This window comes from Mytilus californianus, unplaced genomic scaffold (assembly GCF_021869535.1).
Source record: "Mytilus californianus isolate M0D057914Y unplaced genomic scaffold, xbMytCali1.0.p SCAF_9, whole genome shotgun sequence".
NCBI classification, from domain to species: domain Eukaryota; kingdom Metazoa; phylum Mollusca; class Bivalvia; order Mytilida; family Mytilidae; genus Mytilus; species Mytilus californianus.
In genome coordinates, this window is record NW_026262745.1 from 45,010,730 (window position 1) to 45,024,459 (window position 13,730).

Below are 13,730 nucleotides of genomic sequence, written 5' to 3' on the forward strand. Positions count from 1 at the left end.
TATTTTTTCGAATGAGATGGTTGTTGGTAGTTGGTGTGGTCTTGTACTATGCAATTTTTTGGTCACTTCCTGTTACTAGACAGTATACTTTTTAAGTATTTTCAACAAATTTACAAATTTTAATAATTTCCAGTGGGAGCACATTTTATATACCTTTTAGCTTTGAACTTCAGTAGTATAAAGCCTGAATTTCTATGTAGCGCGCATGCTCTGATAGTATAGAAAAGATCAGAAATCAAAAATTATTTTGACAACTGTAGGTATTATGGAGGCCGAACAAATCTGATAGCAACTAATGGAATATCAGAATGGCAGCTAACGGTAGCAAAAGATCCGTGGTTATTGGAGGCGGTTTGATCGAGATGTCAGGAATGATTGCAGACCCTTACAAAAAACAATCACTGATGAGAGCTGTGCAGGTACTTATAATTAATTTCATTTCAGATGTTATCTAGAACTAAACAGACTTGTATATAATTATCAATTTGCTATGTGTGTAACACATAATATGGAGACCGTTTCTTTCCAATTTTATAACTGATCAAATTCCATAATTAAATATCAACTATACACACAAGGATCATCTTAGAGGAAACAAATGCAGATCTTTGATTGATGTTAAAGTCCGAAATTAAGCTGTTACAATGTTTTAGAAAGCAACCATTTGCCTTATTATAAGTATAGGGATATATTTTTCCAGCCGGATTTTTGCCAGATTATGAAAGTCAGATCAGTTATTGAGAACACATAAAATTAGATTTTACTGGAATTTTGAATGGTTCATTTCAGTGCAAAATGCAATGTACAAATCATTTCCGCTTCCATGTCATTTTTCCTATATTAAAGAAATGGGGAAAAAATAGCTTTCCCATCGTAAAAATAAAATTATTGCTACCGTACCGAAACACGACACGATGGCAATACAGAAAACGAAAACTTCTAAATTTCTAAAAAAAAAGTTCATCGGAAGATACCAAGACCTTTGTTGATAAATATTTCGTATAAACTTCACAAATAATACACGATGGTCTTGAAGTATAGATTATAGGTACTGTCTGACGTTGTTTATCATCTTAATTACGTGTTATAGTGTTCTTTTATTTGTGTTTGACTGTTTAGTCCATGTTTTGGTAATATCCTCTTGGCGTGGCTCGGTACTTATACAACCCGCCATTATGATATTGTGCTATCGTCATTTGTTGTAGTCTTGACTGTCTTTCATTTTTGCCTATGTGCTTTGTCTATATGCCATTTTGTTTTTCCTTGTTTACATATTTGTTTGTTTTTATAGTGATTAAGATTATAACACAATGTTGACTGCTGTCAGTCTGCTGTACATAGATATAAGAAGATGTGGTATGAGTGCCAATGAGACAACTCTCCATCCAAGTCACAATGTGTAAAAAGTAAACAGTTATAGGTCAAAGTACGGCCTTCAACACGGAGCCTTGGCTCACACCGAACAGCAAGCTATAAAGGGCCCCAAAATGACTAGTGTAAAACAATTCAAACAGGAAAACCTTTATAAAAACGAGAAACGAGAAACACTTATGCACCACATCAACAAACGACAACCACTGGACAACAGGCCCTTGACCCCTATTTTTGACATTTTTTCCTATTATGTCTGTTTGTTTCGTTCACACATTGTTGTAAATATAATGGAATTTTATCCGACTATCATACAAGTGAGAGGTTTACCTAGCTATAGAACCAGGTTTAATCCACCATTTTCTACATGAGGAAATGCCTGTACCAAGTCAGGAATATGACAGTTGTTTTCTATTCGTTTGATGTGTTTGAGCTTTTAATTTTGCCATTTGATAAGGCACTTTCCGTTTTGAATTTTCCTCGAAGTTCGGTAATTTTGTTATTTTACTTTTTTCGATATCTTAACACGCTATTTGTAAGCTGTTTGAAACAAAATCGTAAGAGACCACAGTGAATTGTGATTCCTTAAGTATACAGGTGTACATACTAGGTCTTCATCACTGTGACTAAACTACCCCGGCAAAAAATGTTTGGACTCAATAGTATCTAATATCCGGTACGTTGACGGACCATCAACAGACAGAGAAAAGATAGGATTTCTGTTTATTTATTTGTTGTTTTCATTCATGATATTGAAGAATATACATACACATATAACTATTTTCGATTGTGAGATGTAATATTTTTTACAACCGTTCTAGATTAATGGAGAAATAAGTAAAAAGGCACATCAAAATGGGGAATTGAGTGAACATTGCCTCGAATTTGTTTAATTTCTCTTTAAATTGTGCACATTGTACGGAAAGAAAGATATTAACACGGAGAGTGCAAGACTAGTCACTATGAGCATCTCAATATTTGTATTTCTGTGCATGAAACGAAAGAAATGGGCCATGTCAAAATTGAAGGACCCGTTTTGTCAATGTTTACTACATAAGGACCCGGTTTTATCTCAGTATAGGACCCGGCTTTGTTTTGTTTTGAAACCACAAATTTATGAAAAGCAACATTAACACGGATCTGAACATTGTTCGTCGGAAGAAATTCACATAGATGTTAATGCAATACAAACCTGTCGTGTTAAAATTTATTTTAAACGGGAACTTTTCGAAGTAGGCAGTAGACATTTTTCGAATACTTTACGTATACTTTATTGCACTTATCTTCGAACTAAGTTTAAATGGAAATAAATACTTTATAGCATGCACTTACATTATTGTTTGTTTTCTATACTAGTATGTAGTGATGTAAAAATAAGATGTGGTATGATTGTGTTACCATATCAATTTATCAAAAGAGTAAAGCTAGTATGCTTTACTATACTATACGCTATGTTTACAATATATTTACTATCATTTACTCATTCATTCATTGACGGACAGTCAGAAAATTACTTTAGTCTATACTATTCTGCACGAATTAATAATGCATGCAATTCCGCTAAATTTTCTGGTATTTTCAACTTTCCCTCAAATTCACAATTCAAATTCTAAGGAAACTTCAAGTTAACATTTGAAATAAATAACAATTATGTATTTCATATATGATTCTAATATGGCGTTCTTCTTTCGCTTTGGAATCAAAGCCATGTTCTAATTCCAATAGAACATGGGATGCGTGTGATTGACGTCACAATTGAAATTGCAACGCCAGTTGTATATTGAACTACGCCGGAGATCAAAATGGACATTCGTGTTGGTGTTGCTTGCTAGGAAATTAAATAAAATCATTTTGAAAGTAAGTTTACATGTATCTGTTAAATTTTTTATCTTGACACGGTTGGTTTTCTAGAACGTTTTGGCTACCTCAAATCAAAACGGTTGCCTTTCGAACGTGTATTTTAGGTCTGCTTCGAAGTACACAAGTTCTAAACTTTACTATTAGAATCGAACCATACTCTATGCTCATTTTAATATGGGTAGGCATTATATTTGTCAACATTTTATACCTCACTAACACTTGGTCTAAAGATATTACCAAATGTAATGCTTACCCATGTTAAAATGAGCATAGAGCATGGCATGAAAGAATTATTTCTTGAAAGTTGGTTTGCAACATAATAACGTCCCAATATCTACGTTTTATTACGAACAACTTAAGCAAAAAATAAAATAAGGAGATGAGGTATGATTGCCAATGAGACAACTATCCACCAAAGTTCGATTAAAGTGGAATGCCATTTAGCCCGTGAAAAATGCCATCGAGACACCTATCCATCAGAGACCAAATGACGTAAAAGTTAGCAAATATAGGTCATCGTATGGCATCCAACAATGAGAAACACCCATACGACATAGAAAGCTATAAAAAGCCCCGAAATGAAAAATGTAAAATAATTCAAACGAGAAAACTAACGACCTGATTTCTGTACAAAAAAAAACGAAAAACAAATATGATTTAAAGCACAAAAGACAACCACTGAATAACAGGCTCCTGGAGTCGGTACTGGCACAAAAAAATTGGCGGGGTTGAACGTGTTAGTGCCACCTCCCCCCCCAAAGAAAAGTGGTATAACAGCACAACATAAGAACAAACTATATATATAAAAATAAGTTGAAAAGGCTTACCTCATTTAATTACAGAGCCTGTATAGTAAATGAGCGATTGGCACTCAAAGTTGGCGGATGTCTCTGTTTTCATTAAATTTTATGATGATATACGACATAGTTATAGTATATCTGTGGCGGGTCAGGGGGTGTAGAGGGAGCACCCCCCCCCCCTTTTTTTTTTTATGGCTAGAAATAAATATTATATCACGGGTTTTTTTTCACGATTTATAAATGATTTTTTTATCATAAAATCGTCCAAAAAAAATTTATGTAATCCGTTTTTATGGAATTACGCCCCTTTTCAAAAATCTTCGCTCCGCCCTTGCATATTGACAATTTTAAACTTGACCAACGTCACTAAAATGTAGAACATTGGTCAATGTACGATCATCATTACACAATGAAGAGATAAAATTATTAATGAAATATTCATTATTGTAATTTCTGAATGGCCTGAAACTATTAAACTAATTTATACTTAGTATTATAGTTACAAGGAGGGGTAAAAATATGTTTAACGCATTATTATTGTGATCATTAGCGCCGCATGGAAATTCATTTTCTATGGCGATTCTGCATGCATATACATTTGTCTTATTCTCTTGCTTTATAATGAACATTAAGTGTTCAGAATATTTCCTTCCAAACGGTCATACTGCCCCTCCCCCTCCTAGGTAGAGTGGAATTGTTATTATTAAGATAACCATCCTGTTGTCCCAGAAAATCATATATCAAATGTGCGTCCTCCAATTTTCAAGGCCGTACACTATCCAAGTTTGAACACTTATAAATTTGCATAATTGATAAAAAGAAAATCAAAATGCGTTACAAAACCTTCATTTCTTTGTATTTCCCCGTTAAATAAAATTGAGAATGGAAATGGGGAATGTGTCAAAGAGACAACAACCCGACCACAGAGCAGAAAACAGCCGAAGGCCACATATGGGTCTTCAACACAGCGAGAAAATCCCGCATCCGGAGGCGGGCTTCTGGTTTGAATGGTTTTACACTAGTAATTTTTAGGGCCCTTTGTGTTGAAGACCGTACTGTGACCTATAATGATAATAAAATTGAGAATGGAAATGGGGAATGTGTCAAAGAGACAACAACCCGACCATAGAACAGACAACAGCAGAAGGTCACCAACAGGTCTTCAATGCAGCGTTTACTTTTATAAATTTTGACTTGGATGGAGAGTTGTCTCATTGGCACTCATACCACATCTACTTATATCTATTCAGTTGGCTCTTAAACAAAAATGTGTACTAGTTCAATGAAAATGGATGTCACACTAAACTCCAAAACATATAAATGAACTTAAATTAAAAAACATACAAGACTAACAAAGGCCAGAGGCTCCTGACTTGGGACAGGCGCAAAAATGCGGCGGGGTTTAACATGTTTTGTGAGATCTCAACCCTCCCCCTATACCTCTAGCCAATGTAGAATAAACAAACACACAGCAATACGCGCAGTAAAACTCAGTTCAAAAGAAGTCCAAGTCCGATGTCAGAAAAGGTAACAAAAGAAACTAAGCAAACAGACAATGATACATAAATTAACAAAGGACTACTAGCAGTTACTGACATGCCAGCTCCAGACCTCAATTACACTGATTGAAAGATTATGTCTTTCATGCCAACAGCTGGTTTTAGAATAAATGTGTTTATTTCCGATGCAAAGACCCTATAAGTGAATCAATATTAATACCAAAAATATGCCATCTTTAATGACCTGACAACAGTATCGTAACTATATCCCTTCTGTTTAAAGGTTTGGTTAGCTTTTTAGGTGAATGTCGACATTTTTGTGCTTTGTATAGAATATTACCATAAAAGATTGGATGTGAAATGCCTGAACGTATAAGATGTCTGCATGTTGATTTATATTTACGAATGATGTCCTTGTAACGATGATAAAATTTAGTAAATGTTTTAACTAGTTTGTGATATCGAAAACCCTGGTGTAATAATTTTTCAGAAATACAGAGGTTTCTTTCGTTAAAATCAAATACGTTGTTACATACACGAGCGAATCGAGCAAGTTGAGATATATAAACACCATAAGATGGTGACAAGGGAACGTCACATTCTAAAAATGGATAATTAACAATTATAGGAAATGAAAAAAATCATCTCTTTTATCATAAATTTTGGTATTAAGCTTCCCGTTAAAGATATAGATTTCAAGATCCAGGAAAGGGCAGTGTTCATTGTTAGTATTAGCTTTATTTAAATTCAGTTCAGCAGGATAAATCTCTTTTTTGTACATACTGAAGTCGTCAGTATTGAGAGCCAATATATCATCCAAATATCTAAAAGTGTTATTAAATTTTTGTATCAGATGTTATTTCGATGGGTCTTTGCTGATTTTCGTCATAAATTGTAACTCATAACAATACAGAAACAGGTCCGCAATAAGTGGTGCACAGTTAGTCCCCACTGGAATTCCGATAACTTGACGATATACGGAATCTCCATAGCGAACAAAAATGTTATCTAGTAAAAATTCAAGGGCAGTTATCGTATCAAAGTAGGTCCAATTGACATAGTTCTTTTGTCTGTTGTTACTAAAAAAGTATACAAAACAAATTAAAAATTATTTTTGTTCCAATAAAGCAGGAATTCAAGTGTTTACGGATTCAAAACGATTATAAGTTATCCTCTGAAAGAAATTGTTTTCCAACGAGCCCTCAAACTCCTGTTGAACGCCATGCGATTATGCATTATTGTCTATAACAAAACCGGGTCTGCTTTGTGAAATTTTAGGACAAAACCGGATGTACACATTGACAAAACTTGGTCCTTCAATTTTGACATTACCCATTTCTTTCGTTCCATGCACAGAAATACAAATATCGAGGTGCTCATAGTGACTAGTCTTGCAATTTCCGTGTTGATATCTTTCTTTCCTTCCCTTTTTCCGTACAATGTGCACAAGTTAAAGAGAAATTAAACAAATTTCGAGGCAAGGTTCACTCAATTCACCATTTTGATGTGCCTTTTTACTAATTTCTCCATTAATCTAGAACGATTGTAGAAAATATTACATCTCACAATCGAAAATAGTTATATGTGTATGTATATTCTTCGATATCATGAAAACAACAAATAAATAAACACAAATCCTATCTTTTCTCGGTCTGTTGATGGTCCGTCACCAAACAATTTTTGCAGGGGTAGTTTAGACACAGTGTTCATAACGAATCATTAACATTTGGGGTAGTTATATATCAATAATTGCTAGCAGAATACATGACGTCATCTGAACTATGCTTAGGGTAACAAAGGATTCTTTGGATTTAAAAAAAGTCTTTTAAGCCAAAACATAGAAAAAAATACGTATTATTAACGATCATCTTTATTTATTTATTCGAAGGTTTACACAGACAAGGCTTACCTTAGAGAATTGCTTCGTGTCATTTCAAAGTTATATTCGACCAGAAAATGGGACCGGAACCGAAGTATTCTAAACAACTATAAAAATCAAGCACATGTTCTTTTGCATCAAAATTTACCAGACCACAACAAAATAACGATATACTTGGCAATACTATTGAACATGCGACGATAGTTCCTGACTGGTTTCGTAGAACTAAACTGTGCTACGAATGGTACGCGGGAAGAGATGGAGGCCAATGCGGCGGGAAAGCTGCACGCCATTTGTGTGCAGAGGTTAATCAAATGACAAAGTATTACCAAGACGATACAGATGATCGAAAGGGTGGATGCTTTATGAGATGGGGTCTTTTTTCTAGCGGTTACGACGACTGGTTTAGAAACGTAAAGATATGTTATAAATGGTCCGCTGGTGGTGATAGAGACCAGTGTGGAGTCCATATTCCAAACACCTTATGTGGAAGTATCAATAGCTACACTAGATATTATATGGATGATTCAGATGACAGGGCTCATGGTTGTAAGATGCAATGGATGCTTTCTGTTCCGTCAAGTGCACCTCTTTGGATGCAAAATGCTGAAATCTGTTTCGAATGGTACCCAGATAATGACATTGGACAGTGTGGCGGAGGTGTACAGAGGAAATTATGCGCCAGTGCAAACTCGTATACAACAGTCTACCTAGATGATACCGACGATCGTAGAGGTGGATGTCAGATGAGATGGGGCATTAAGGTCACCTAAAAAGACACTTTTTGTTATTTAATACTAAATATTAGTGCTTTTAATCAATCCTAAATTTGATTGCTCATTTTAAAAACAATAAATGAAATGATTGACTGACACCATATTATTGCTTATAATAGCTTCGTCTCAATAAATGCACACCACGAAAGAGAGAAAATAACCCCGAAATCTTTATTGTGAAATGTGTAAATGCATTTAGAATTAATATCAAATTTCTTTCATCTATCTTCGTTAAAGTGAGTTATGTGTCGTTTTTGTTTGGACATTGTATAGGTTTTTAGTATTATCTTTGATAAATCCGGATTTAGGTTACGCATGCAAGAGGCATTTTTGGAAGGGCCTACTGTAACAAACTAATGACACACCTGTCATAGTGTAGCCTAAGTATACAAAAACAGACGATTGCAACTGATTTTTACAGTTTGTTCTTAGGTTGTGCTGTTACACCACTGTCGCAGGTTAGGGAATGGTTAAGCATATTTCACCCCGCCACATTTTATATATGTCTGTCCCATGTTAGGATCCTGTATTTGATTTCTGGCGTCGTGATATTGTGCTGTTGTACCACTGCCCCTGGTTGTGGGGGATGTTTAACCCCGCCACATTCTTTATGTGTCTGTCCCAAGTCAGGATCCTGTAGTACAGTAGTTGTTGTTGGTTCATGTCTGTCATATTTGTTTTTCGTAAATTGTTTTGTTATAAATTAGGCCGTTAATTTTCTCGTTTGATTTGTTTCACATTTTTCATGCCGGTGTCTTTTCTAGCCGTATGGGGTATTCTCATTGTTGGAGGCCATACAGTGGCATATGATTGCTTACTATACCACTTCATTTGAACTCTGGTGGATAGTTGTCTCATTGGAAATCATACCACATCTCCCTATTTTTATATTTAGATAGACAGACAATGATATGTCACAAAGAAAAAAAACCTATACAGAAAAATAAATATTGAGCAATACGAACTCCGCCAAAAAAAATGTGAACTCAGGTACTCCGAAAGATCAACCAGTTTATGATCGACCGGTGACATCCTTCGTGTTGATCATGGTAAGCAAAAATCGTATATCAAGTCATATTTGTTTATGTCACTGAAAGCATGGAAAAGACGACAATATTATGGCTATGACAAGTTGAACATATATGTTTCCAGCCTGATTAAATATCAAACCGCTCAGCGCTTCCGTTTTCTGATATGATAAATAAACGATAGCAAGTGAGAGGTATGATTTTAATCAGACTGATATATTCCGTAAGGACAAACCAATAGCATGGTGGCGTTCGAAACGATAACTTTATAATCATGAACTCACGGTTCGGTAGATTTCGTGTAACCAGTAACCATCAAAGCAATCACGATAGGAAAAGCAAGCCATGGAATATCGTATCAACTGATATAAATATGAAATCAATGTCGTTTGGTTTGTCTGTGTCGTTTGGTTGTTGCCTCATTGATTTATCCCCCATATCTCCTTTTATTCGTATCCTTATACAGTTGTTATGTAGAATTTGAATGTTATCAACTGGAAAAATTTACTGTAAAGCACTTCTATGTCTGGTTGCGTAATATTAAGGTCACGATATTGATTTTAAGACATTCGAATTCGGTATCATTTTCATATGGATTTTGACGAATTCAGTTTAGCAAGGGTCTTTTGTATATTTCAAATTTTAGAGTTTATTTATCCTCCTTAATATTTTGTTTATGAAATAATTTTTTTACGTGTTCGTATTTCTAAATAAATATGTACTGATTTTGTGTCATGGATGGATACTCATATCCTTTGTTTTTTTCTATTATGCTATACTGAGCATTTTTGTATCACACAGTTTTTGGTGGGGGTTCGTGTTGCTCAGTCTTTAGTTTTCTATGTTGTGTTTTGTGTACTGATGTTTGTCTGTTGGTCTTTTTTTTTTGCCATGGCGTTGTCAGTTTATTTTCGACTTTGAGTTTGAATGTCCCTTTGATATCTTTCGCCTCTCTTTGTAGGCAGCGCCTGTTGTGTGGTATATTATCAGATTATTACATGGCATTTTTCATATCAGATGTATTATCAGCCCAAGAGCCGAAGGCTCGAGGGCTGATTTTGACCGAGGGCTGATAATCCATCTGATATGAAAAATGACATGTTATGATATTTTTATCATATGCTTCAACAATAGAGAAAAATAAAAGTTTTATATATTAATCCTTTTAAGTGGTTCTCAAGTAGAAGTTCAAAAAATGAAAAGTTTACGGACGTCGGACGCCAAATGTAATACATCCGATATGAAATCTTTCTACCATATGCCTCAACAGAGGGGAAAAACCACAGTATAATATATTTTTATATTGACGATAAAAAAAAATTCAACAAAACATAATGAACACTGTTTGGAAAGGTCAACATTTGTAAAGTAACTTTCTAAATTATGCTGGAAACTTTGAAAAAATGCATTTATTGTATCATTTGTTTTTTTTTTTTTTTTTTGCATTTTACATAGTATATTTTCCTGTTTCCTAATAATTGTTTTGTACCCTACTTTGTTATGTTTTTCACTAATAACGTACCATTGAGATGTATTTTCCGGAATTTGCCGAGTAACGCCGGAATGCCATGCGATAACGTTACGGAAAGGCATGTGATAATAGCTGGAAGCATGTGATAAATTTTTCATATCAGCCCGCTTAGCACCAATTCGAAAAATATGGAATTTAATAGTATTTAATGCTATTATCATACTGTAAAAATTATAACTTATTTACTCTAAGTATATGAGAATATATTTATTATATACTTTGTAGTAAATAAATGTAAATTGTATGTGTAATACGATCAATGGCAATCGTGCTGTATCAGCCATCCGTGATGATATTGATATCAGTCACGGTTGCAAACGCTTTATCACACCCTTAATCTGTACGACGTCTCGTCATTGACACCAGTCAACTGCGTTGCAGAGGCTTTATCAAACCCCTAATATGTATGACGTCACGTTACATGAAAAAAAAACCATTTACTTGAGATATATAAGAGGGTGGTAAAGGGTTATTTTCGTGCAACGCGATCGCCGTTTTTTATTTCACGTTCAACGTGTTTTTACTTTTTTAATTGACGTTCAGTCGTGCAAGACAGGTGCCTCGTTCAACGTGTTCTGCTTATTTAATTTTACGTGCATCGTGAATTTCAAATGCTTATTTTGCGTGCTCGGTACTTTTCAAATAAATTTCAAACACAAGACAGGGATCGTCAAGTAAAAAAAAATGATTGAATTTTGGTTTTCGATAAAGCAGAAAGGCCTATGATGTTGTTCCTTTATTTGCATTTAAAAAAAGTTAAGAAGATCGTTATATACTTTTTTAAAAGCCGTACACCATTTATATCATAAATGTGTATACTTAATCCGGAATATTAAGTAAAACAGAGAGTTTGTATATACAAGAGGACAGTGACTCAGTCACAAAAGGTTTAATCAAAGTTTTTATTTTTCGTGCAACGTTCATGACAAAAATTATTTCACGTTTCAATCATGGATTCAGAATCCTTAAACTATTCAGAAACCGAGGGAAAGAATAATCAAAAGTAGCCTAAAAACACGTGTAAGACTGAATAAAAACTTTTCATTAAAATAACTTATAGATATCCATAAAATCAAAATGTGTTTTTCCGCATTATACATTGCTGTTGAAGACAAAATACAAAGTTGAAAATTTTGAAAGTATTTGTATTTGTTTAATCGAAAGACATCATTCTATAATCAAAATAGACTTACTTGTATCAGTACATGACAAGGCATTCCTTAACTGTTTACTCTTATAGTGGCATTAACCATATGTGGATTCATAAAAACTCAAAAGAACTTCTGGAAAATATTATATCTCGGTCATTTTTTTCGATTTTTCCACCATTACACCACCATATCATTGAAAAATTAAAAACCTCGTCTTAAAGAAATAATCCACAATACTTTCCTCCATAAAAATGATACCATACGCTATAAATTCATTGTTATTGGATATAATTCGGCCCGAAAATAAAAGATGCTACACCGAAAAACAAGTGATCAGTATGCTGGAGTTTCTCATTGACAACATATTTGTTGAATTTGGAGGTAGACCTTTCCTGCAGGTTGTCGGCATTCCTATGGGAACCAACTGTGCGTGCACCTCTCCTGGTCGACCTTTTCTTATTTTCATATGAGTCGGAGAACCTTCATACACTTGTAAAAGACAAGAAGATTAAAGAAGCTAGATCATTTAATTGCATATCCAGGTATACTGATGATTTGTTTTCTATTAACATTCAAAACTTTTCTGATTGGGTCCCATTAAGATATCATTATGAACTAGATATTAAAGAAACAACATATACAGCTTCCTCTGCCTCATTTTTAGACTCGAATTTGACTACAGCAGTTATCTCATACCAGAATCTATATGACAAACGAGACGGTTTTAATTTTCAAAATATAGATATTCCTCACCTGAGCAGTAATATACAAACTTCACTTCGTATGGATTATACATTTCATACGATATTAAAGAGCGTGCAGCTGCTACTCAGACTTTTGTAGAACGTCTTTGGTATCAGAGCAAAAGATTGGAATGAGCCAGGTTCATGCTAGAGAGCGTCTCGACCTTTTTCTTAAAAGGTTCATTGAAAAGTACCAAGACATAATAGATAAATATTCAGTATCTACTTCACAAATAATACAAGATTGTCTCGAGTTATAGATTCTGGGTGCTGAAGTTGTTTCATTTTATTACCTTTACAGCTTTCATTTATTTGTCGTGCTTTTATGTTCCTTTTGGTCGTATGACTCTTGACGTGACTCGGTTTGTTATGCATCCAGCTATCTGGTTTTTGGTTTTAGGCGTTCCTGATGCAGGTGGATCCAGAGGTGTGATTCGGACACAAGAGGTTTTTACTGTGCTAATTTCATTCTGTTTATCCTTGCATAATATTTTACTTAATTTGTACTTAATCGAGACAATTTACTATATACTGTATGTACTATCATCTACAAAACTTTTTTGTTTGAGTCTTTGTCAAATTTAATATCAACTACAAAAACTGTTTTTGTTGACGTCTTTTTTTTTGAATGGCCCTTATCGGCTTCCGTAGAATCCCAATTATTGTCACATTAATCTATTATGTCAGTTCGGGTTGCTTACCCAATTTTGTCAATATAACGGAAATATAAACAACTGTTATGTATTAACATGTATTAACATGTGGGAGGTTTAGCTAGCTATAAAACCAGGTTTAACCCATCATTTTCTTCGGAAAATGGCTGTACCGAGTTAGGAATATTTCAGTTGTTTTCCAGAGCTCGAGGTATATTTTTCATCTGTTAACAGTGTTCATCGTATTGCATTTCTTTTCATAAATGCTCATAATTTGTAAAAGTTTAAAAACAAAAAAAAAACTTAAATTCTAAAGCCATCTTTACGCGTGTAGTATTTAGTTATTATTTCAGATATACGACTTTATGTGTTTACAGTCTAAATGTACACACATGAAGTTGCGATGTTGTTTATTTTAGTGAAGTCGAAGAACTTTTGA

The 13,730-nt window shown here is 34.2% G+C and overlaps 1 protein-coding gene across 1 annotated transcript; it reads left to right on the plus strand.

Moving 5' to 3' along the window:
- The first annotated feature begins 7,294 nt into the window (after positions 1-7,294).
- On the plus strand, positions 7,295-8,345 carry LOC127715911 (perivitellin-2 67 kDa subunit-like). Its single transcript, XM_052222025.1, has 2 exons — positions 7,295-7,320; positions 7,531-8,345. The coding sequence occupies exons 1-2, from the start codon at positions 7,295-7,297 to the stop codon at positions 8,180-8,182; spliced, it is 678 nt and encodes a 225-aa protein (XP_052077985.1). The 3' UTR covers positions 8,183-8,345.
- The last annotated feature ends 5,385 nt before the right edge of the window (positions 8,346-13,730 follow it).

What these genes read in the sequence shown, in the direction of transcription:
- LOC127715911 (XM_052222025.1), top strand. Translation starts at nt 7,295, where the DNA reads ATGACGTCATCTGAACTATGCTTAGG. An exon ending in TCATCTGAACTATGCTTAGG is followed by an intron (nt 7,321 to 7,530) that starts GTAACAAAGGAT and finishes ATAAAAATCAAG; the next exon opens with CACATGTTCTTTTGCATCAA.